This window comes from Rhea americana, unplaced genomic scaffold (assembly GCF_003343005.1).
Source record: "Rhea americana isolate MKP2758 unplaced genomic scaffold, rheAme1 scaffold_15, whole genome shotgun sequence".
In the NCBI taxonomy this organism is placed as follows: Eukaryota; Metazoa; Chordata; class Aves; order Rheiformes; family Rheidae; genus Rhea; species Rhea americana.
In genome coordinates this window covers 3,940,740-3,964,728 of record NW_028185594.1, presented here as the reverse complement: position 1 = coordinate 3,964,728, position 23,989 = coordinate 3,940,740, and the positions used below count along the sequence as shown (strand labels likewise).

Sequence of the window (23,989 nt, the reverse complement as noted above, 5' to 3'; positions counted from 1 at the left end):
GGCAGGCGGAAACTGCCGAGCTGGGCTGAAGCAGCGCGGCGGAAATCCCCGAAGCCTCTCGCGCCGAAGATTGCCGAAGAGCGCTGACCGCGCTCGCCGCGGAGGGGCGGCGGTGGCCGAGGCGGCCGGCTCCGGAGATTGCCGAAGAGTGCCGAAGGGCGCCGAGCCGCCGCCATAGAGGCCGAGGCAGAGCGGAGCGCGGGCTGCGGTGGGCCGGGCTGAGGCGCCGCCACCCGCCGCCCCCCAGGTAACGGCGGTGGCGCCTCCATGTTGGGGGGGAGCGGAGCGGAGCGGAGGGGAGGGGGTGTGAGGCCGTTAGCGGCGCCTCGGAGGGGGCGGCCCTGCGGGCGGGAGCGGCCCTGCGGGCGGGAGCGGCGGCGGCGGCTCCAAGGTGACCCGCGCGGCGGCGGGCCGACGCTCGCCATTTTGCGTGGCCGTCCCGCGGCGGCGGCTCGTCGCCTCGCTCCGTGGGGGGGGGGAGCCTCCAGCCGCTCTGCCCGCGCGGGGCCGCTCGCGAGTGGGGCCGGGCCGCCGCGGACGGCGCGGCCGCCTGACTGCTCTCCCTCTCTGTCGCTTCCCAGCACCATGCTCCGACTGCGCGCCGTGCGCCGGGCCCTGGCCGCTGCTGCCCGCTCGCCCCACGCGTGCGGTAAGAGTCTCGGCGCGTGAGCCGCTCAGGGGCGCGCGTGGGCGCCTGCTGCGCAGCGCGGGSTTTGGGGGCCCGTGGAGCAGGCGCTGCGCCCCTGCCCCGCGAGGAGCGTGCGAGCTGGCGGTTTGCACTGTTTTCTGCTTTTTCTGTGTCCCGCAGGGCGCGCCACGGCCACGGCCGCCAGCAGCCAGATAGAGGTGTTTGTGGACGGCAATCCCGTGTTGGTGAGCCCGGGAACCACCGTGCTGCAGGTGCGAGGAGTCGCGTGCTCCGTTTCTCTCTGACTCCCCGTCTCTCCTCCTTGCCTTGCGGCCTGCTGYGTTCCTTGCGGCTGGAAACTTTGCGTTTTTTCCTGCAATTCTTGTGATGTTTCGACTGCTTGCAAAGCAATTTCATATGGCAGAAACCATTTGGGGGGTTCAGTGTTTGAGAAAGAAGTATCTGCTGTGGCTGAGCAAAAGAAGGGGTGAACAGCTTGAATCCAACGTACAGAAACTTCTGCAGTGCAATAAGACTTGGATGAATTCTATTTGCAGTTCTAGCAGTTACAGATTGTGGTATCCTTTTTAGTCTGCTCAGAATCTCTTAAGAATTATAGCAGCTGTCTGTTTTTTGTCTGACATGAACTGAGCTGGTAGTCTTTGAGAACATGTTAATATTGTACCTTATTTATTGAATGGTGTCCCAAGCATACAAAGGATGTCCTCTCAAGTTATTTATTGTTACAATTCAGAACGCTGCTCCTGCAATGTTTTTTTCTTCTTTCTGTGGGAAGAAATAGAACCTGGCTCTCCCAGCCTATAGTCATTGCTATAGCATTTCAGGCCAAATACTAAGTCACTCCTTTTCTAGTCTGCCTTCTTACTCAGCAGCCATTAACTGAGGGCAAAGTTAATTAGAACACAACATCTATATATTTATTTTAAAATACATCGTTGGCTCTCTGGATAAAAGTTACTGATTTATTTAGACATTAGAACTCCCTAGAAGGAGTCTGGTATAAAGTATTTCTTTAATGCTAGGGGGATTTATTTATTTATTGTTTACATGTGTGCATTTTTGCAAAAATCTACAGGAAAAGTTAGATCWTATTGGTTCTTTTTTAATCTGAATGTGCTTTGCTGATTTCTGAGTGATGGCATGTGCCCGTGTTTTGAATTTGGCACTGTTCGTTGTGGCAGCTTTAGTACTATAGCGTAGATTCCATCAGACATGGTGATTTYATGCAAGAAAGGGTCCCTTTACCAGTTCTGTGGAGATCTGTTGTCTCTGTCCTGTCTCTTCTTTGGACATGGCATAGAAGAACTTCTCAGTGGCTTTGAGATCCTAGGGAATCTGAAGAATGACTATGCTCTAGTATTTAAAAAGCCCAGTGCCATTTATAAAGAATATCTGTGTTATTGAATCATCTGAAGTTATGGCTATTGTTGTTTCCTTTAGATTTTTTCAAGTATGCCTTTTGAATACTTTTCTTTAAATTGTGTATGGTATCTTTAAAAAGCTTTTTTTGGCACTAATGGCCTATTTAATGAAGAGAATTAAATAGATGCTTGGCAAAAAGGAGAGAATGAAGGAGAAGACAATTTTAATTTCCCCAATCAACTATGCATTTAGAAAAGACATTGTATTTACAACTCGTAACCTGACAAAGAATTGTTTGAACACAATTTCTTTTTTTCCTATGAAGAATACAAAATTATAGCTACTTCTAAAGATGAAAGGCTGACTATGCATTATTGCTGCAAACTAAAACTGTTGTTGTTTGAAAAGCTGAAGGACTGAATTATATTTATGAGGTAGAACTGAAGGATCTAACTCTAACTTAATTTTCCATTGTTTTTTCTCTATAGGCCTGTGAAAAGGCTGGAATTCAGATACCTCGTTTTTGTTACCATGATCGTCTCTCTGTCGCTGGAAACTGTAGGATGTGCCTTGTGGAAATAGAGAAAGCTCCCAAGGTATTGTATGGTTATTACAGGAGTTAGTCTTCTGCTGTGCATAGAGTTTAGTTAAAATCTTGTAAATAATTATTTGGACAGTYATCAGCACACACATCTTTGTAATTCAGTTGCTGTGAGCAAATTTTCCCCCTTTCCCTCATCTAACTTCATCCCAGTGTTATGTACAAAGTTATRCTGTTCCACAGTGATTGTCTCCTTTTTGGATCTGTGGATCAAAGTCAATTCTCAGTTTCTTATGGATCACTTTGCTTCTGGAGATTAACATTTGATAGCCATATATTTTTAGTCAGATGCATTTTTATATTCTGTAATCCAGGCTTCAGCTGCAGATTTTCAGCTGATACACAAGTAGGATACTTCAGATACTGTTTGAATTCAGCTGTGAGGTTAGTGTCTGCAGGTTTGTTCTATTTAATCAGAGATTACTTGTTTGTGTTTTAATGCATTATCATAGCATTGATGTCTACTGTACTACTAGTATAAAGTATTAATGGACTTCAGGATTGAATGGCATCTTTAGTGGTATTGTTTTAAGAAGCCAATGCAGATAGTTGAGGTTTTCYTTTTAAGAGCACAGCTAAAAGAGGCAGTGAACAGATGCAGCGGTTTGTGCAGCTGTGTCTGGGCTCTGCTTAGAAGCTCTGAGAACCTCAACTTGAATTCCATAGTTTGAGCTTTACGTGTCTGGAAATGTGTTGTAACTAAAGATTGAAGCCATGATAGTCCATGTTGTGATATGATAGAAAGGGTGGGTTCATTTTCTGAGCAGGAGTATTTGTTAATCTTGCAGTAGTCTTGTCAAAAGTATCTTAAGACTCTCTGAATGTGCTTTGGGACAATCTTAATAAATAACTTACACTCTGAACCTCACTTCTAGAGGTATTTCAGACTCTAAGTCTTTTTGATCTGCCTTGTATCTATTACCATTGATTTTTTTTTCTTGATATATCAGCTACTTGAATTAGAACCCCAGAATGTAAAGCTGTAAAAAGGCTTTTTTTTAAATCATAACAGCCAAGCCCCGTGGCCCTTCCTGTTCACAGGCCCATGAGGTCTCTGAGACTGAGCAACAGCTTGCTGTAATGCTTACTGTGCTGTCAGGGAAACTGAAAGCTTTCCAGGATGCTTGTTAGAAGCATATGTTCTCTTCAGTATCTGTATAATCAATGTTTTTTGAGGCTGTAGTTACCCTCACCTCCATCCCTGAAAAGCTGATGGAACAGGTCAATACTGGGTCCAGTATTGTTCAACTTACTCCTCAGTGACCTGGCTGAAGGGACGGAGGGCACCCTCARCAGGTTTGCCAATGATGYAAAACAGGGAGGAGGCTGATRCACCYRRGAGCTGTGCTGCYGTTTGGAGGGGCCTTGACAGGCTGGAGAGATGGGCAGAGAGGAACCTCATGAAGTTCAACCGAGGGAARTGCAGAATCCTTCACCTAGGGAGGAATAACCCTATGCACCAGGACAGGCTAGGGGCTGACCTGCTGGAAGGCAGCTCTGCAGGTAACCACCTGTGGGTCCTGGTGGATAAGAAGCTGGACATGAGCCAGCAGTGTGCTCTTGTTGCCAAGAAGGCCAATGGTSTCCTGGGGAGCATTAGGAAGAGTGTTGCCAGCAGGTCGAGGGAGGTGATCCTGCCCCTCTGCTCAGCCCTGGTGAGGCTGCATCTGGAGTCTTGTGTCCAGTTCTGGGCTCCCCAGTACAAGAGATSTGGAACTAGAGAGAGTCCAGCGAAGGSTAAGCGATTAAGGGACTGGAGCCTCTCTAACATGAGAAAAGGCTTAGAGAACTGGGACTCTTTAGCCTGGAGAAGAGAAAGCTGAGGAATGTTCTTATCTGTGTGTAAAAGTATCTGAAGGGCAGGTGTAAAGAGGATGAGGCCAGACTTTTCAGTGGTGCCCAGTGACAGGACAAGAGGCAACAGGCACAAACTGAAACACAGGAAGTTCTATCTGAACATGAAGAAAAGCTGCTTTACTGTGCGAGTGACAGGGCACTAGTTTAGGTTACCCAGAGAGGTTGTGGAGTTTCTATCCTGGGAGATATTCAAAAGCCATCTGGTCACAATCCTGGGCAACACTGAAAAGTTGGACTTAGATGATCTCCAGAGGTCCCTTCCAACCTCAACCATTCTGTATTGCTAGACTGCTGCTGTAAGTGTAGGTATAAATTTAACATGCTTGAAAACAGTGTGGTGTGACATAGCTGTTGTCATGACCTAGGTAGAGATGTATTTTTCATTCTGGTGTGGTTCATTTCCTTGAAATAGTTTCYGTGTTCAAAGTCATAACTTAATTCCAACACTGCCTTTAAGAACTAACCTTTCTACATAGCGGATTATTAATATATATGATTTCTAATAACTTCATATTGGTAGACTTTCTTCTATTCTCCTTGCAAATGCCTTTTTATTTCTACAAAGTGTTAATAACAGATAACTGTGTAAGGATTTGGTGGAGGGGAGTGGGTTGTTCTTACTGAGAGGAAATATGTTGTATTCACATAAGGTTTTTCTTCCTTATGATCACTGCAGCCAGTGGCTGCTTGTGCCATGCCAGTTATGAAGGGTTGGAACATACTGACAAATTCTGAGAAGTCCAGGAAAGCAAGGTACTTCTTAAAGCTTCTTGTAGCTAGTTTTACCTGTCTACTTGTTAAATGGTGAAAAGTTGATATTAACTGTAATTCTTGAACCCAACAGAGAGGGTGTGATGGAATTCTTGCTGGCAAATCACCCATTGGACTGTCCTATCTGTGATCAAGGTGGAGAATGTGACCTACAGGTACAACATCCAATTAAATTATGTAGACTTATGTAGTAATACTCTTGTCTTGGGCAAAACTGTGCTTTCAAGCAACCTGGATATATCTATTTTTTGTTGTTTGTTCTAGGATCAATCAATGATGTTTGGCAGTGATAGGAGTAGATTTAGAGAGGGAAAGCGTGCGGTTGAGGACAAGAACATTGGCCCATTAGTCAAAACAATCATGACTCGGTGTATACAGTGCACTCGATGTATCAGGTAAAGTCCTTTATTTTTTTGTTGGAGAGCATATTGAACAGGAATATTTATATAATTTTGTTACTCACTATTTGTGAAAGAAATACCACCAGGGGCAGTAAGTTTTCATTTCTTTTCTGACTGTGGTTAAGAATTTTATTTCTGGTAGATGCTGATAACTCATTTCCTAGAGCTACCAAGTAGCTATCATACAGGAAATAGAGAGATGGCCAGAAAATGAAAGTGAAATCAGAATTCTACAAGGCCATAACCAGTCTTACGCTTTTATTGCCAGAATGGATTTTAAAGCATTGAGAGACTTCCTCAGCAATAATTGCAACATTGATTTATTCTTGGCAGCCTTTGGTAGTCATCTTTATGCTCTTCTGTAGTCCTGAGATTCTGCACCAGCTAAATGAAAGAGAATACAATCTACTTGCCTACTTCTAGAAAGACCTTTTTATTTATAGCTCATTTTTGGACTCAAATTGAAATTCAGTGACCATTGAACTGCTGTATTTATTGATCTTAATAAACTAGGAAAGTTTCTGCAGCCTCATCTTAATGAACCTCTGCAGAGGGATAGTCCTGCTTGTGATGGGACTTGCTAATGTATCTAAATAATTGCCCTCTTTTTGCAGGTGTATGAACTGATGCTAATATTTTATCTTAAGAAAATGAGATAAGARTTGAAAAATACGCTGTGTTGCTATTGTACACTCCAGATTTGTTTTTTATTTTCTTTGCATCTACCAGGTTTGCCAGTGAAATTGCAGGGGTAGATGACTTGGGAACAACTGGAAGAGGAAATGATATGCAAGTTGGTACTTATGTTGAAAAAATGTTTATGTCTGAGTTATCAGGAAATATTATTGACATCTGCCCAGTTGGGGCTCTTACCTCCAAGCCATATGCCTTTACTGCACGTCCATGGGAGACGAGGTATGTATCAACTCCTGTCAAAGATACAAATTTCTCTGTATTTCTTTCACATGTTTTATCTTAGAATATGTCCACTATGACATCAAGAGTTTTCTGTTTTTTATTTTCTGCATTTTGTTTTATACTTTTCTGTTGATTGAATCTAACACAAATTCTGTTACTGAAGTAAAGTTTGTCTAAAGAAAAAGTCAGTCATGAACACAGTAATTGCTGAGGGTATTATTTTAAGTATTTTGTGAAACTAAGCTATTTTATGTATATCTAAAGCTAAACTTATTTAAATGTTTGTTATACAGTCTATTGCTGCTTGTATACAAAAACCTGCAAATAGTGCATTTCTCCTAAATAGGAAGGTAGAATCCATTGATGTTCTTGATGCAGTTGGAAGCAACATTGTGGTGAGCACAAGGACTGGAGAAGTGATGAGAATTTTGCCAAGACTGCATGAGGATATCAATGAGGAATGGATATCTGACAAAACAAGGTGTGTGGGGGTTGCCTGCAGGCAGATGTGCAGGGTTTTTGTTTGCAGGCGTATGCTAAAGACACTTCACAGTACCAGAAATGTTGACAGTAGTAGTGACCTTTTGGATTCTGCTGTTAACATTGTAAAGATATAGTGAAAAGCAGTTGGTAAAATATACTTTTAATAATACAGTTACAGTTAATGTGTCTGCTAGCATCTCCTTTTTGTAACTCTTCTATTATGGGAATATTTTTGTATCACATCTTTTGCTTGTTTTTGAGAAGGGAAAGTTAAGCTTTCAGTGGAAATGTTTGTCATGGTTCTCTAAATATTGCAAGCTGTGAGAAAAGGCCAATCTTATGAAATATTTAGGATACATAATTATCTTTTTAATATTAGTGTTGTTCACTCAGGTTTGCCTAYGATGGTCTGAAGCGTCAGAGGCTTACTCAGCCAATGGTCAAAAATGAGAAGGGACTATTTGTTTATGCCTCATGGGAGGATGTGTTAACTCGTGTTGCTGGTGTGGTAAGAATAATTTTCAATATATGTAGCGTAAAATTAATTTGTAAAGCTGGGCATAGTATTAAAATATGAAAGCAACTATATAGAAAAGGACTTTTTTTCCTCCTCTAAGATTAGAGGGAAGAATTTGACTTCTAATTTATTGTTTCCTCTTAATTCTGTTATCTTTTGAATATTATATACAAATTTCCTAGTTCATGGATTAAACTAGCTGAAGAACTTTGTTTTATGATGATTTCAAGAACATGCAGGCAGTGAATAAATAGAGCATTGGGAGAGAAATTACTTTAAGTGGGAAAATAGGCTACTTCATATAAATCAGAAAAATTCAGGAAAGTGGCTACCTGGATTTCTGAAAACTTTTAAAAATTTATTTAGACTCTGCTATCACCACCTTTGATGGCAAAGCCCTTAATTCTGCATTACTTGTATCTGAATTGTGCTTGCCTCATTTTGCTTTCTCTGTGGTGGTTGATTCTGCTGCTCAGATGAAGTTCTGCATGACTGCTCAGGGTTTTGATTAAAATTTTTATGTGGGAGGAAGTAGAACTGAGTTACTGCAATTGAACTTTCCTCAGGGATGTCTTTTTTTTTTTTTGCCTGTGGTACAGTAGCAGGGTTTGTTAGAAAAACTATTACTGTATCTTCTCAAATATTAACTCCAAGTTCAGGTTGCTACCTGAGCTTTTATTATGAAAGTTTATTTTCAGTCTACACAGTAGCGTCACTAAAATAAAAGCATTAACCAGTCTTCCTATCTTTACCACACCAAATAAAAATTAGTCACATTTGAGCAGTAATTTAAGTGGGAGAGACCTGGATACAATAAACAGTTGTGCTTGGCTTATGCTGGAGTTACTGCCTTGCAGAATTGAGGTATTGCTGATTAGTTTCAGTGCTACTCCAGCGTGCTACTGGCTTTAGCACATTCTAATTTAATAAATATTAACCTGAGTTCGGTGAGGTCTTTTGCTGCTGTTCATGTTTTTTTCCTCTTTCCAGCTCCAGGCTGTTGAAGGTAAGGATGTAGCAGCAATTGCAGGAGGACTGGTAGATGCAGAAGCACTGGTAGCGCTGAAAGACTTGCTCAATAGAGTAAATTCTGATATGCTCTGCACTGAAGAAGTCTTCCCTACTGCTGGAGCTGGGTGAGAATTCAGGCAAAGTTTGTCTGTAATTATGTATTAATAAACTTTCCACTCTGTGAAAAAACTAAGATTCTGAAATCATCAAGGATAACAATTACAGGTTTCATTAGAATTACAGTAGTCATTCACAGAGTATTTATTGACTGTGAGTAGAGGCATAGTCTCTACTACAGAAAAGATTGCACACAATATATATTGAGGCTGCTGTAGTTCAGGAGTAGGCTATTCAGAGCTAGTTACATGCTCTGTAAAATGCATGTTAGCCAGAGTATACTTCTGTTAGTGTTGTGAAAACACAACTTAATTATTATAATCTTGTAGACTGTACTAGCAGATGAATTCTGTGAAGGCTTAGAATGTCTAAATGGAGGAAATATCTACACTGCAATTTCTTTCATATTTATTGTCTCTGATATTCATGAAAGAGAGAAAGTCTTGCTTTTTATTTGGGTTAGTAATTTGGACAGAAAAATTTCTATTTTTCTTCCTGGTACGAAAAAATATTTTGGATATCTAGAGTCTTTACTTCATGTCTTTATTCTTCACCTTTACTGAACTTTTGACTTCCTGCTTTTTTCCATTCTGTCTTTTGTTACAGCACAGATTTACGCTCTAATTACCTGCTAAATACCAAGATTGCTGGAGTGGAAGAGGCAGATGTTCTGCTKCTTGTTGGCACCAATCCACGCTTTGAGGCTCCACTTTTTAATGCTAGAATTCGAAAGAGGTTGGTATCCTTGGTGGTGAATAGGAATGCAAACACATCTGCATTTGTCACAATGCTGAAGTGAAGCTGCAGGCAGTAAGTGGGAGCATTCACTGGACAAGACTCCTTAGATTTTGTTCATTTTTTAGTAAAGGGATGGTGATATATGTGTTGACAGAGAGGATCTCTTCTCCCTGAAATGTACAGTTATGTTTTGTTCATTTCTACTATGACATTTTATGTAAATTCATATACTCAGTCATCTATTCCTTTGTTAAATTACACAGCCCCCTCGTACTTTGTCTTACAAAAGACAGTACTTGTTAAGAAGTGTTTTTTAAAGAGTAATGTTTGGATTCAGTTTGCACGGAGCTGTTTTTTGTATTGTTATGGTAGCAAACCAGACTGGCTTAGAAGCAATAATGCAAATTTTTTGGCAAAATAATACAGTGGTTTCCCAAATTTTTGAAAACATAGCTAATTCATCATAAGAGGATGTGTCAGCAGGAGATAACTGAGGATTTAAAAAAACAACCAAAAAACCCCACTGCTCTACTTACTGTCCTGGGAKCTTTCAAAATATATTATTTTTTTAAAATCTTAAATTTACAAAGAAAAATAACAGCCATTTAAATTTGAGAGGTTCATGTCTTTTATATGTCTGTGCAATGAAAAGCAGTAAAAAATGAAAATTTCCTAACCAGCTAGATTTCTTTCTAAATGTCAAAGAAATAAGTGAATTCCTAAGTGTGAACACTGTCATATGCAGAATTCTTTCCTTCTACAAGTGACCTTGGCTTCAATTCTGAAATAACCAAGTTAGATCAAGTAAAGGAATAAACTTAATAGTAGCTGTAGGCTTTTTTTCTGCCTATYTCTGAAAAGATGTCTAACAGTTGTAGAACCACATCCTTTGGCATCCCCCCCCCCCCAAATTGGCAAAAGTTTGAGGGGAGGAGAGAACTGAGTTAGGAAGTTCTCATGTAAGGTAGGTTGTAGTATTGGACTGAGAATGTACATAGAGAACTTTTTCTTCAAAAAAAGGTTAAACTTGCTTAGCAGTCAAAATAATGCTAAACTGGGTGTTACCAAAACAGCAAATACCATTTAAACTGCTTTGAAGAATTTGCATCTTATTTCCAGTTATTGCTAAAACCATGTTAGCGGTTTTGTGGTTGATAGTGGTTGATTACACCTCTGCATTTCTTTGATTTTCTTTTTTCTTTGCTGTGTTTTCAGCTGGCTTCACAATGACTTGCAAGTGGCCCTAGTCGGCTCTGCTGTGAATTTGACCTACACCTATAATCATCTAGGAGATTCACCACAGATACTCCAAGACATTGCTTCTGGAAAACATGCCTTTTCCAAGGTACACACAACTTACGAATGTGACTGTTACAGTTCAAATGCATTGAATAATCTGCATCACCTGTAGAGATTGATTTGGTGAGAAGTACCTTGTCATATTATGGGGCTATTTGCTTTTAATTAACTGCAGAGATGAGGCAATGATTAGTGTGCAGCAAATGTTTTGTGTGAATTATTTAATAGATTCATGCATGTAAAACTTTCTAGTGTGTAAAATTCCAGAAATATTTCTTAATGTGATGTGGGCTGTTCCAGCCACTGTTGTTTCCACTTAAGTGTCTGGTTTTCAAGAGTATAGCGTACTGTACTGGCAGTATCTCCCAGCTTTATCTCTAGATGAAATAAYGACCACTTCAGCTCTGTAGCTTTGCTCGGAAGGCTTATGTAGAAAGTACAGGATTTATTATGTTGTCTGCACCAAGAATTGTCTTCAGAGCCTTAATTCATTTCTTGATTTTTTTTGATCTGTTTTTCGCCTTGCACAGGTCCTTGACCAGGCCAAAAAGCCAATGGTAGTGGTAGGTAGCGCAGCACTTCAACGCAGCGACGGAGCCGCTATCCATGCTGCAGTGTCCACCATTGCACAAAATGCCAGGACTAAGAGTGGTGTTGGTTCTGAATGGAAAGTCATGAACATCCTTCACAGGTTTGCTTTAAGACTCTTAAAGAGACTTTTTCATTCACTTCTGCTGGGCCTACRTGTTACCACCAAGTATGTGCACAGATTTATTTGCATACATCACAAAGCTTTATCWGGTTAACCCTATAGAGAATAAAAAGGTAAAAGTACAAGGTAGCATTATAAAAATGGGTTTCTTGACCTAACAATTTCAGACTCTCCATGAGATTTTATTAGGGATAACTTTAAATGTAGAATTAAAAATCTATAGGTTTAGGAGAGCTTACCAACATACCAGAGCGTACCATGCACAGCAGACTAATGCTACTTGCTAAATGATTGCTTCTATCTAGAGAAAAAAGAAAACCAAAATGTTTAGTGTGTCTTATTAATGTGATTTCTTTTAATAGTCATTTCACTGTACAGGTTCTTAACAGAACAGTTGGTTTGCTTCAATGCAGGGCTTTTTTGATCTTAGTTATTCAATTTATTAGGGTACTATTCCTGCTAATATGTGAGCTTCTCTTGTGACAGTCCTTCTATGCTGTGTTTCTAAAACTCCAGATCTGAGTGACAAACTGACAACTTCTTTAAAGGGAAAATGATTTCAGCAAATTTAATGGATCTCAAATTTGGGCACAATGATATTGTGCCAAAAGCAGTTTCATTGATGTCAAGAGCAAGGCTCGGTCCTCTTTTTTTCTTTTTTTTTTTTTTTTTCCTCTCTCCCCAATGTAAAGTCCTGCCAGTGAAACTGCAACACTTAATACCAAAATCTTGTCCCTCTTAAATATGTAGTCAAAAAAGTTAGGCCTGTTCTGATGGGAGAGGGAGAATTCCGAAATAGCTGTAATATGTTTGTTCCTACAGGGTTGCAAGCCAGGTAGCTGCTTTGGATCTGGGTTTCAAACCAGGAGTGGAAGCAATTAGGAAAAATCCTCCCAAAGTATTGTTTCTCTTGGGAGCAGATTCGGGATGTATAACACGTCAAGATTTGCCGAAGGATTGTTTTGTCATCTATCAAGGTAATTAATATGTGTAATTTAAGAAATATTGCTGTCTCAAAGTTGAAGAGCGAGCCTACACAACGGCAAATTCTAGTCTTTATTTTCTGCCAAAAAATGAAATTTCTGAAATCTGAGATACTGATGAACTGTTTTTTAGATAAAAATGAGAAATTGTTCATGACTAATAAGGGAATATATACCAGTTTAGCTTGCTGTAGCAGAGCCTCAAGCCTAGCAAACAAAACTGCATTGGTTCCCAGCTATTCTGTCATACCACATGACTTTATCATAATTCATCAAGTGTCCTTGTTTCAGGACTCCCCACAAATGCTCAGGTGTAGAGACTGAACTACCATTTACTACTGCTTATAGGCTACTCATTTTCCCCAGAGGCAAGAAGAACTTCAGAGCAGTCAGCCTAATAGGTTCTGTATCACTAGTTATATAAAGCTTAGAAACATCTTTTTACAGGGAACACAAGCTCTATATTGTTAGTAGAGTGTTCTTCTTTAGTTGGACGTACTGATGGCTTAAAAGAATGCGAATGGTTTCCTCTTTCCATCTGTTAGGACATCATGGGGATGTGGGAGCTCCCATGGCTGATGTTATCCTCCCAGGAGCAGCATATACAGAGAAGGCAGCTACATATGTGAATACTGAAGGTAGGGCCCAGCAGACAAGAGTAGCTGTAACACCTCCTGGGATGGCAAGGGAAGACTGGAGAATTATTAGAGCCATCTCTGAGGTACTGTTATGAATTGCTTCCAGCAAAAGTATACTGAATGGTTAAGTACCTTTTACATTAAAAACTGTTYCCAGTAAAAGCTACATTTTTCAGGGAAGTGCATGTTTAAACTCTGAGAGTGATGTTCTGTATTGAGCCCTTAATTCTGTGGGGTAAATGCTACTGTTTCCCTTTTGAGACTACCACTAGTGCTGTAGCTGCTCTATGCTACTGGAATGCACAGTGGGTGAAGTGTTGTCTGCAAATTCTGCTGGTCTTTGTGAAGTACTTTAGAGCAAACTGGTGGGAGGATACACTTTCTTTTTAGAAAGAAAAAAACTGAACTCTGAGAATAGTACCTCATATCATCAGATAGCRTCAAAAACATGCTTACTAGTCACTGGGAACAAGATGTATTGCTAGTGGTATCAACTTTTATCATGTTTGGTGAGGCAGGGAAAGAACAAGTGAAATTGCCTGTAAGGAAGGAGACAAGTACTGGTTATCTCTTCTTGTCTCCTCTCCTTCCTGCCGCCACCCCTGTCTTTGTACAGTGAACAGAACAGCACAGCTTTTTAGCATGAGGAAGTCTTAACTGTAGGTATCAGAAGCTCAACAGAGTGCTGTAGTTTGTACATTGTAACTGCTTAATATTTTATGAGTGTAGTTTTCTTTCTGATTTTAATTTAGATGTTACAAATTGGTAATTTAAAGTACTGTGTATTAAACCTCTAGACCTGATGGGTTTTTTTGGTTAAATTATCTTAGATGGCTGGTATGACCTTGCCTTATGAGAACCTTGATCAAATACGGAAGCGTTTAGAAGAAGTATCTCCTAATCTGGTCCGATACGATGATGTGGAGGAGGCTAACTACTTCAGCCAGGCAAATGAATTGTCCAAGGTAACCAAAACCAAAGCACTTCACCATGTTTTAGCACTATTACATAGCTTGATACTTTTTGTGAGGAATTGACTTGCTGTATATGTAATACTGCAGGCATACCTTGAACTACAGAGAATGCATACTTCACTAAAGAAATGCTTTGGCAACAAGGTCCTATCACAAAGCTGACTTCTCGTTTTTTACTTTTTCCCTCTTTCTGCCACAGTTGGTGAAGCAGCAACTCCTTGCTGATCCTCTTGTTCCACCTCAGCTCACAATTAAAGACTTTTATATGACAGGTATGTAGAGTACAGCCTTTTTATTATGAAATCAGCCATATATTTCATTTTGCTATAAAGTATGATTTGTAAGAGACATTTAAAGCTTTTCGCTAAGGTGTGAAAAAGATGACTTTTAAACTTCCCAATAACATGATTTGAGATTTATGTAAAGTCTAGGCTATTAGACTGACTGTATTTTCAACTAAGCATGTTTTYTTTGTACAAGGTCCTGTTTTAAATCTCTTGCATACTGTGTTTGCGTTTATGTATAGAAAATGAACAGTTAAAACACTGACAAGTGTTTGGGCTTTTTTTTTTTTTTTTTTTCAGATTCAATCAGTAGAGCGTCCCAGACAATGGCCAAGTGTGTGAAAGCTGTTGTTGAAGGTGCACAAGCAGTGGAAGAGCCATCCATCTGCTAGATACTAATCACACCGCTACCAACTCCATCCAAGTAGTTGTTGCAGTTATCTGCCGTGACTGATATATTTTTCCTTTCAAAAACCATTTGCTAGGCACTGGTATTTTTCTTGTCTTCATTCACATTTTCATGAGTTCAAATAGTCCTATAGTACAGGACTGTTGTGTCTGGAGAGAACATGCAGCATTCAACTTACTGTACCTAGAGGCAGAGTATGTGGTTGTATACAAATAAATTATAATACTAAACCATCCATTATGTATATAATTCATATAGCCCATGCTTCCTGCATGAAAAAAGGTAAGCAACTCGAGTTGATAAGACAAGTTTACATGACAAAAAATAGATTCCAGCTTTCTTCCAGAGTGTCTAGGTATTTTAATTTTAAGCACTGATGAGGGTGTGAAGATGTTCTTGCAGTAATGCTATTCCAGGGCAAATTGTCCCTTTTAGAGTCAAACATACCTGGTTTACTTCAGACTTAGCACTGCTGTAGATACTTGTATGTTTCTACAATTAGTTGCAATAGAGAAACTATTCATGGGGGGAAATAAATTTCTTCATATAGAAGAACAAGCAGTTTTTGAAGAGCTTCTTTAATATTAAACTGTTTTTTAAACTTAGCAAAAAGAAAGTCCTTAGCAGCTTTATCTATCTGAGTTCAAATACAGAAAGGATCTCAGAATAGTTTCTCTGTGCAATGGGCCTTTTATAGCAGAGTAGYGGTGGTAGCTGTGAGAGTTCATCTCTTTTTAAATCATGCAAACTGAAGTGGTATTGGAAAGCCATGTCTTCCAACTTTCATTAAAAATAAAACTAAAAACACCTATCAGGTAACTTTGCACTCCTTTTTTTTTCCGGTATAGAATATTACTGAGTGAATGAGAACTCTGCTATAAAAGTCTTAACTTTATAAAATTCCTTTATGCTCTGTCTCTGAAATTTGGGAGCAACAGGCAAGTAACTTCAACTGTTTTCTTTTTGCCTGAGAGTTTACCTCTGTGGCCCAGTCTACTTTATGCTGGCCTACCATGTCTTAAATACTGGGTGTTTGATGCAGCCTGCCTTCTTCCAGGTAAAAGCAGGGTCAGTTCTATTGGTGGTATAAAATAAAAACAACTACTCTCTTCTATTAAGTATCACTGTGCATGTTAGTGAGACATCTATATCTGTGGTAGTCTAATGTGGCAGTTCACAGAATCCACTAGTGTGTGTGTCTATCTGTGATTAATACAGTACAAAACCTTCTTGTTGCCTTTATGAAATGTTATTTCTCATAAGGAGGTTGGTAGGGGGCAAAAGAATGTGTAATAAAACATATAGCAAAAGCAGGGTAGTTGACTGTTCTCACAGATAATAAGATTAGGAGGAAAAGGTGCACCTGATGAGTTCCATATTCAGTAAAACCTTTGCTTCTCAGGTTGCTAAGGAATAACACCCCCCCCCAAACTCACACTGTACAAAAATAATAATTTCAGCTGTATAACAACTCAAGTCAGTCTTTGTGCTTCTTCACTTTTATAAAATTTAAAGTAAAAAGTTTAATGTCCAAAAGCTTTAGAGAATTGCAGATTTTCCTTATGCCTTACATGCTTAAGTAGGAGCTCTGGTGCTAATTACTTTGTGTTTCGAAAGCTCTGCAGCCTTTCTTTAGTGTTCATAGGTGCCCCTTAATTTCAATTTGAGAAGTGTCCAGCCCTTATCTCAGAGATGTCTATGCCTGTTGTAAAGGTGAAAAGTATAGGAAGCGTATGTGGTTGTGCTGTCTGTCCTGCTTCTACCCTCTTCCCTAACTAGTCATCTACTATAAACCTTTCAGACAAATTTGGTAACAGCAACAAGGCTGTCTACAACTTTGAGTATTGGAAACTAGATAGCAAAGAGAAATCTAAATTAGCATTCTTATCGACCAAGTTTGCAGTGCAGCCTTTCCCTTATCTCTTGGCCAGTCAGTGCACATCTGGACTTCTGCCCAGCCAGTGGTGAAAGGAGAGCAGAGGGCTGCAAAGGAATGGGCAGAAATCTACAAAAACTGGGCTACTCATGCAACTTAATTTTGTTTATTACAAAAAGAGTCTGCAACTACTTGCTGGTTCTGAAGGAAGGTACAACCTCTGATGAAAGCAGGGCCTTATGAAAATAAGGCAGTGAACAGCTGAGATGATGGGAAATGAATCCTATCAATATACTGCTCTTTAACAGTAAAGCAAGGGCTTATTGAGGTAGATGATGCATTGCATGAACAATCAGTTCTGTGGCTGCAGTTAACCTCTGCATGCAAAGCAGTGGCTGCATTTCCCCAAATTGTGCGGGAGGGTTGGGGCTGCACGAGTACTTCACTGTAGCACTAAAAGCAGAACTGAATTTGCCAAATGCAGCCCTAGTACCACCTCGTGGCCGACTGGCAGAATTCCTCACTGGTTGGGTGGCCAGTTGTAATGCAGAAACCTTAGTCTGGCTTCCTCCTTTACAATCCTGCCGGCACAGGTGGCATGAGAAAGAGTAAGTGTATGCCTGGAAGAAAAATGTGTTTAGTCATTAAGAACCATCTTCTCTCAGCATAGCACTATGTAAACATAGCTCTGACGCTCAAGCGATTAACTCCCCCTTCCAAATGTGGCTTAGGTTAAACCTTGMCCTTATGCAGTCCTGTCTTCAGCAGAAGTTGTGGGCAGAAGAGAGGGGAAAGGGTGCGTTAATTCAAGGTAAAACCCTACTAAGGCACACGTTTTTTAAGCAAGCTTGGGCTGGGTTAACACGGGCAGTCAGATTAAAGAGAAACAAGCAAAGGCCTCACCCTGCCTTTCCCCCCACTCCCATCAAAATAGCGTAAGCAGACTCTTAGGCATGAAGTATGCAAGTCTAAAGCTAGGTACGATTCAAACAAAGCCAAGAAACCTCCGTTCAGCAGCCACCCTCCTGGAAGCACCAACACCCCATGGGTACATCCGAATAGTTCCAGTGCAGACTGCTTTAAATCATGGACAATTTAGTAAACTTCTTTGATACAAAGAAACTAGAAAATGTGGTAACGTATGGAAAGTGAAGTCAAACTGAGGTATGTTCTCTGCCTGCCTTTGAAAAACCCAGCAGTGCCATTTGCCAAAATAAAGCAGTCGCAATAAAGTGCAGCTCAAGGCAGAAAAGGAAGTGTATATAGCCTTTCCCCAGGAAGTGAAAGGTTGGGATCTGAGGCTGACAGCTTCTTGCAAGGCGGTGCTGCTTCTATATGTGTAGGAGATAAGCTCTATGTTACTGTTGAAGCCATATAGAGAAGCAGCTATCACTGAGCAAAGAAAAAAAGCAGAGCAGCAGCCACAACCTGAAGAGGAAAGGTAACAAAACCTAATTTCCATCCCTGTCCCCAAGCACCTGCCCCTTATAGGTACTCCAAACAATGACTAAGCCAAAACATCCTCTCCCAGTACAAAGAGAGTCCCCTAATACTTATTTGTTTTGTTGTCCTTGGAATGTGCAACTAGATGAAATCGCCTTCAGTGAGAAGGGKTGAAAGACTGAGTCTTTCAAGGCAGAGGCAGGACATGAATAGAAGTGCTAACAAGCAGGTTGATAGAGGAGCCCTTGACCATGACTACTATCATGGAAAAAATGCAGGAGTAAGTAGGGAGTTATGGACAACACAAGTTAAGTACTTCACTTACAAAGTGAGCTATTTATCATGATCACATTTTATGAAGTAAGTTTTCTCAGTTACCACAGAAGATGCCTTGGTCAAGGCAGTAATTCCTCTTAAAAAAATCAAGACATAGGTACCTTTGGGAAAGAAGGACTTAAATAACTATTCACAACAGTAGAAAGTGACAAGGACGCATTTGTTCAGAAACAAACCCTGAATCCTTTACTGTTTGTGAGGGCTTGTACAAGTCATGGTCCTGTTAGTTGTCCAAAAGACACCTTCCAGGAACATTTGTTAATTGAGGGAATGACTGCTGGTGATGTTTTTCAAAGTGCCTGGGTATCCGAAGCACCRTGCAGCTGAGCACAACAGAGGAATGTCACCAACAGATTCGTAAGAGACATGCATAAAACCTTGCCATTTAAATGCTTTACGAGTGATTCCACAATCGACACAGCCACGTGAAACACACGCTATTAATAAATATCTTCCTCTGGCTCCACGCAAGCATCCATTCTATCAAAGTGCCTAATGCTGAGAAACCTACTGAGGTTTAGAGACCTTTCCCTGGTCCAGCCTCCTTGTGTAATGAGACATTCTAGCTAATAGAGACATCCCACGAATGCTAATACTGAATTTTGAATATGCTCAGCTCATATTTCCGTCTTTTCACCTTCTGTGTGCCTGTGTCAATGTCTGAAACTGATCAGAAATGATGGTAGCACAAAACACAAAGGAAAGCAAAAAGCTTCGTATATAACAAATAATTTAAACCCCATGCTTTGACATTTGCTAAACACAAATCTATTTCTGAAAAATACTGTCCTGGATGCAGTTTATTTCAGTATTATTCATCACACCATAGTTTACACCGTTATTCGAAGCGTCTTATACTGGCCACTCTCACAAGACCAGTAGTAGATCATGGATTTGATCCAGCATGGAAATTTTCATGTTTCTAACTTGCAGTGATGATCAAAACCTACTGTAACCTGAATGTAAAAAAGTTACTGAACTAAGACAAAAAAAAAAAAAAAAAARGGGGGGGGGGTAACAAAGGGTGTAGCTTCTTCACCTCTACAATTACAGTTAATAGACAGAAGCAAATACTCCAGTAAAAATACAACAGTATATTTTGAATTAACTGTGGGTTTTCTAATAAAATGGGACTATATTAGAACATTCTGCTAAGAGTGTTAATTCCATTCATTTATTTTCCTGTTTAAAAGAGTCTCCATAGATGCCCAGCGTGTACTCTGGACAACCGGCCCACAATTAATAGTCTAATTACAGTGTCTTTGCAGAGATTTATGAAAACAATACTATTCATTTAATATAGATTAAAATATGTACTAACAATGAAGAGCAGATTAGTATAGTCTTAGTTAATGCCTATTTTCAATTCATTTCTCTATCAATTAATTATCRTGCAATAGCTAGCATACATCTGCTCCCAACTGGTTAAATAGTTAATGCAACCTTATTCCTACAGAAATCAACATCAATATTCCCATTGCTCTAGTGAGCTTTAATCAAGCCCCTAAGATTCAGGAAAACAAGAAAAGTCATCTGTACTTTGTGTTACTTTGCTGTACTATGTAAGTTTAGACCTCAAGGCCACTGAAGTCTAGGGAAGGACTGGGGCCTGAGCAAAAGGAGCCAAACTCAGGCAGGGGCTCAAATTAACCAGCCAGTACAGAGCTCCACTGCATAAAAGGGTTTTCTTGCGTCTATTTTGCAGCACATTCTGTCCATTTACATCTAGTATTTTTATAAGCCCTTCTCTGACTTAGTATTATCCAATTCTTAATGAATGGTGGGGGAATAGACTCTAGTGATGGTTTTAAATAATTACTCTTTGAGCTACCAGGTCACTCGTCAAGTTCTTGCAAGAAGAAAATAACCTTACAAAGAAAATAAGCCTCTTGATGGCAATACCAGATGGCCACCTGTGCTTTTTGTACAGGGGCACCAAATGTGCACTCCTGGTTACTCTGGCATTTCTCAGGGCAGCCCCAAGCCTGCCCTGGCAGAGGCTGCATGGAAATGGGTCTCTACAGTGTGAGCCAGCTGCCTGGCCCATGCAGGCTGGTGGGACCAGCCAGTTCCACCAAGGAGAGACAGAGCGGCTTTTCTTAGCCACATGTGTAGGTGATGTACTTTCATTTATTTATAAAACAGAACTTTTACAGAAGATTGCAAATATTTTTTAGAAAGTATTATTTAGAAAGCATTTCAAATAAGTTGCTGATCACTTTTGCAAGTATTTGAAGACACTGTAACTGTTTTCTCATGCATGTATCTTTAAAGGAAGGATAGCAAGACACTGAGATCATAACGCTGCTTGCTGGAAACCCAAGACTTCACCATCTGCACAAGGGGTCTAAGTTACGCTCCAGAAATTCTTGAGATCTGCACTTGGGGKGCCTATGACCTCAAGAAAGAGTCAAAGTTCATTTCTGGATGCAGCCTCTGTTGTTCCTTGAGTAAGTGGTAGACAACCTACAGCGGCAATTCCTATAATATTAGACTTGCAAGATTTATTCACTTATTCTCTATGTCACTGCCCTGTGTCTCACTACTAATGTCAGTAAGACATATCAGCAAATTATGTCTCATTAGCCAGAAATTAGTGATTTAGGGAACATTATTTTTCTTTGATCACCCTGTGCTAAACTGTACAATACACTTACAGAGCAATTGGTCCAGGGATTTGGCCACAAAATAAAGGCAGACAGACACATTCCTTAATGAGGAAGAGGAATCCCCACAACTGGATTCTTTATTTTGCACGGGGATGTTTCCTGCTTTCAGCTTACAGACTTTCCTTGTACAGGAGTCATTGATTCTGATTTGTTCTCCAACAAAACTTCAGAGCTCTACTCTATCAAAATAATGCATCTTCCAAGTTAGGCGAAGAGTCTTGCCCATAAAAGTAATCTCTCCATTTTTCTTTTTTTAATTCTCCATGAGTAAAGCTAGCAGAATTTGTTCCTCAGGGTGTTATGGTTAACATTCTATTGTGATCAAAATAATTCAGCGATAGAAGTAATATTTGCAACTTTTAGTAGGTTACTGAAAAGCAAATCCTTCTAATGTTCTCAGGTAAATAAACAACATTTTTGAAATAAACTCCTCTGTTCTTAGTGCACAGATTTACACTTCCTCTGTTGAAGGATTACAGAGTAGTCCACGTAACTAAAAAATAGTAAATTTTTCTTCATTGTTTTGTCCTCCTTAAAAAAGGTCATTATTTTTGTACAGGCCACTCAAACATATCCCCTTTCAGTTTTCCTACTCCAAACTAGATTCAAAATGTTTCTCTTTTCCTTTTGGCGTTAGGCTTCTGGCTTTGCAATTAACACACATCAAACAAATCTCAGGATGTCACTAAAATGTGTAATGCACCTACGATGCATGTTTAACTTTATGCTGCAAGTAATCCTATTAAAGTCAGTATCTGTAAAATCAAGTGCATGAGCTAAAGAAAGGAGTTTATATTCCTTCTACACCCAGATTCTCAAGTGCTTTCAAAAGCATTTATTTTACATGTTGTATCATCTGCATGCTGCATAAAAAAAATACTGATACTCCTGTGTGTGCACAGATAGTCTCAAGAGTAGCACAGAATTACCACAGTGCAGACTAGATATTCATGTTATCCTTCCCTTTATAAAACACTAATGATCTCTTAATAGCGCGAGAGAGAACTAGCTTCAATTATATTTGAATTATACTGAACTACTAGATCACAGTTAAAAGTACCAATTCTCTTGCTTAACAGAATGCTATATATAAGAAGTCACTTAGTGCAGAAACATGAGTTCTGTACTCTAGCAAAACCCTACTGACTTTGTAAGAGTTACATTTAAGTAAGTGCTGACTGATTCTTCAAACACTTCTGAATTATTAAATAGGCCTGCAAGCATTTGCAGAACTGGGGTCTAAAAATTTGGCCCTTTATTTATTTAGAATGAAAGAAAAGGAAACCATCCTGTGCTAGGTTTGTTCAACTTCTGAATCCATTGCCACTGGAGATTATTTAATAAACATACTGTGGAGACTTTTTTTTTTTTTTTAATATATATATCACCACAATTAAGGCCAACATTTGTAATCACTGTCATTCTTGTAGTGAGTTCTAGGTATTATAGATAAAAGTATTTGCTGTTTAAACATCTTACAAAAGGAATCATTGTGTCCCAAAGCACACAACAATGACTGAAAAGATTAAAAAGTGCCCTAACTGTCCCATTACTTCCACATAAACTTTTAAAATAGGATTCTGGAGCAACCTATTGATTCTGTTTTTTGGTTTTCTATGTCAGAGCTGAGTAATGCATTTAATGGATTAATAATCTGACACAAAAAACACCTCCTTAACAACTCCATAGAATGCAACACTCTAGATTATTAAAATATGCTAATTAGACTAACCATAATTAACAAAAAATCCAGCCAAAACAAAAATTACTCATCTTGACACAAACATCAACTGTCTTTTAATTATATTTTAATTCAAACTAATTTATTTAAACAAAAACCCCACTGTAAACACACAAACTTCTATAAATACCCTAGCTAGGGAAACTCATATAAAGTATGTTTTCTGGAGGGAATGCACCTAAATTCAGCAGCAAGAAAGCGCCATTTTTTCCTTTCCTTTTCTTTTCTTTTTTTTTTTTTTAAGATTATAGTAACTGAGTAGTATATGTATTTCAGATTTGTCGCAGAAAGGGAGCGGGAGGTGGACATAACACATTAAACAATTCAATAGCTTCATTCATATTACTTCAGCTGATTGCAGTTCAACAAGTCTGTAACATCTGAATAATTTTTACAATGGAAAAAACTTAAATATAGTTTTGTATGTATAGCTCATTAGTTTCCTAATTATTTCCTCTTTCTTTAGGATAAATAAAAAGGCATCTTAGTAGATCATCTCTGAACAGGACTGTGCAGAATCCACTGTTAGAAACATTACCAAAGGTYTGCTGAATTCAGTCATCAGTGTCTTCACCTATAGATACACAGTAGCATCTCACACTGTTTTGACAGCATTTCATAAATTGTTTTAAAATCTAATCTAATAAACCATCTATCTAGTAAAACTTCTTTCTGTAAAGAAAGAAAAATACAACAGCCATTCTATATTACAAGATCTTGTAGTATAAATTAATAGTATTTCTCAACTCTGTAAGATAAAAGCCAGGAATAATAGTATTCATAAATATCAGGAACAGAGCCCCCAAATCAGAACAATAACTTAAAATGATTCAAAGCAGATTTTAAAAGGCTGCAAAACGGTTAGAAAATATTAAAAAGAAAACTATTGCYTCCAAATTTCTTTCTATGAGCTTTATTTTTCACATCCCATCTTGAAGCACAGACAATGCTAAATTTATGACAGACTAATATAATTTTTCTGATATATATCACAGGTTCTACTCACATGAAATCCCCCATGGCTTCTTTACGTGGCCTCCCTACACTCCAGGAGAAAAAAAAAATAAAAATAAAATAGCTGCTTTTTTCCTACCTGTACGTTCAGTCTGTTTTATTTACATTGCCTTGAGAGAGAAAGAGAAGGTAATGATACAGTTCTGCCAAAGTATCCCACATCAATCTCAGCTGTTCTACTCAGAA

The 23,989-nt window shown here is 39.3% G+C and overlaps 1 protein-coding gene across 2 annotated transcripts; it reads left to right on the top strand.

Annotated features, from left to right (window-relative positions):
• The first annotated feature begins 140 nt into the window (after window positions 1-140).
• Window positions 141-15,543, top strand: NDUFS1 (NADH:ubiquinone oxidoreductase core subunit S1). 2 transcript variants are annotated; one of them, XM_085299372.1, is made up of 19 exons: window positions 141-247; window positions 582-649; window positions 809-900; window positions 2,500-2,607; window positions 5,146-5,222; window positions 5,314-5,395; window positions 5,505-5,635; window positions 6,371-6,556; window positions 6,906-7,040; window positions 7,436-7,550; window positions 8,550-8,695; window positions 9,294-9,422; window positions 10,641-10,770; window positions 11,255-11,415; window positions 12,259-12,413; window positions 12,965-13,140; window positions 13,888-14,022; window positions 14,231-14,303; window positions 14,616-15,543. In XM_085299372.1, exons 2-19 carry the CDS (start codon window positions 586-588, stop codon window positions 14,705-14,707), a joined length of 2,187 nt encoding a protein of 728 aa, XP_085155498.1. In that variant the 5' UTR covers window positions 141-247; window positions 582-585; the 3' UTR covers window positions 14,708-15,543. The 2 variants fall into 2 exon arrangements, with proteins under 2 accessions (XP_085155498.1, XP_085155499.1); XM_085299373.1 differs by lacking the exon at window positions 141-247 and adding an exon at window positions 384-391.
• Window positions 15,544-23,989: the final 8,446 nt, after the last annotated feature.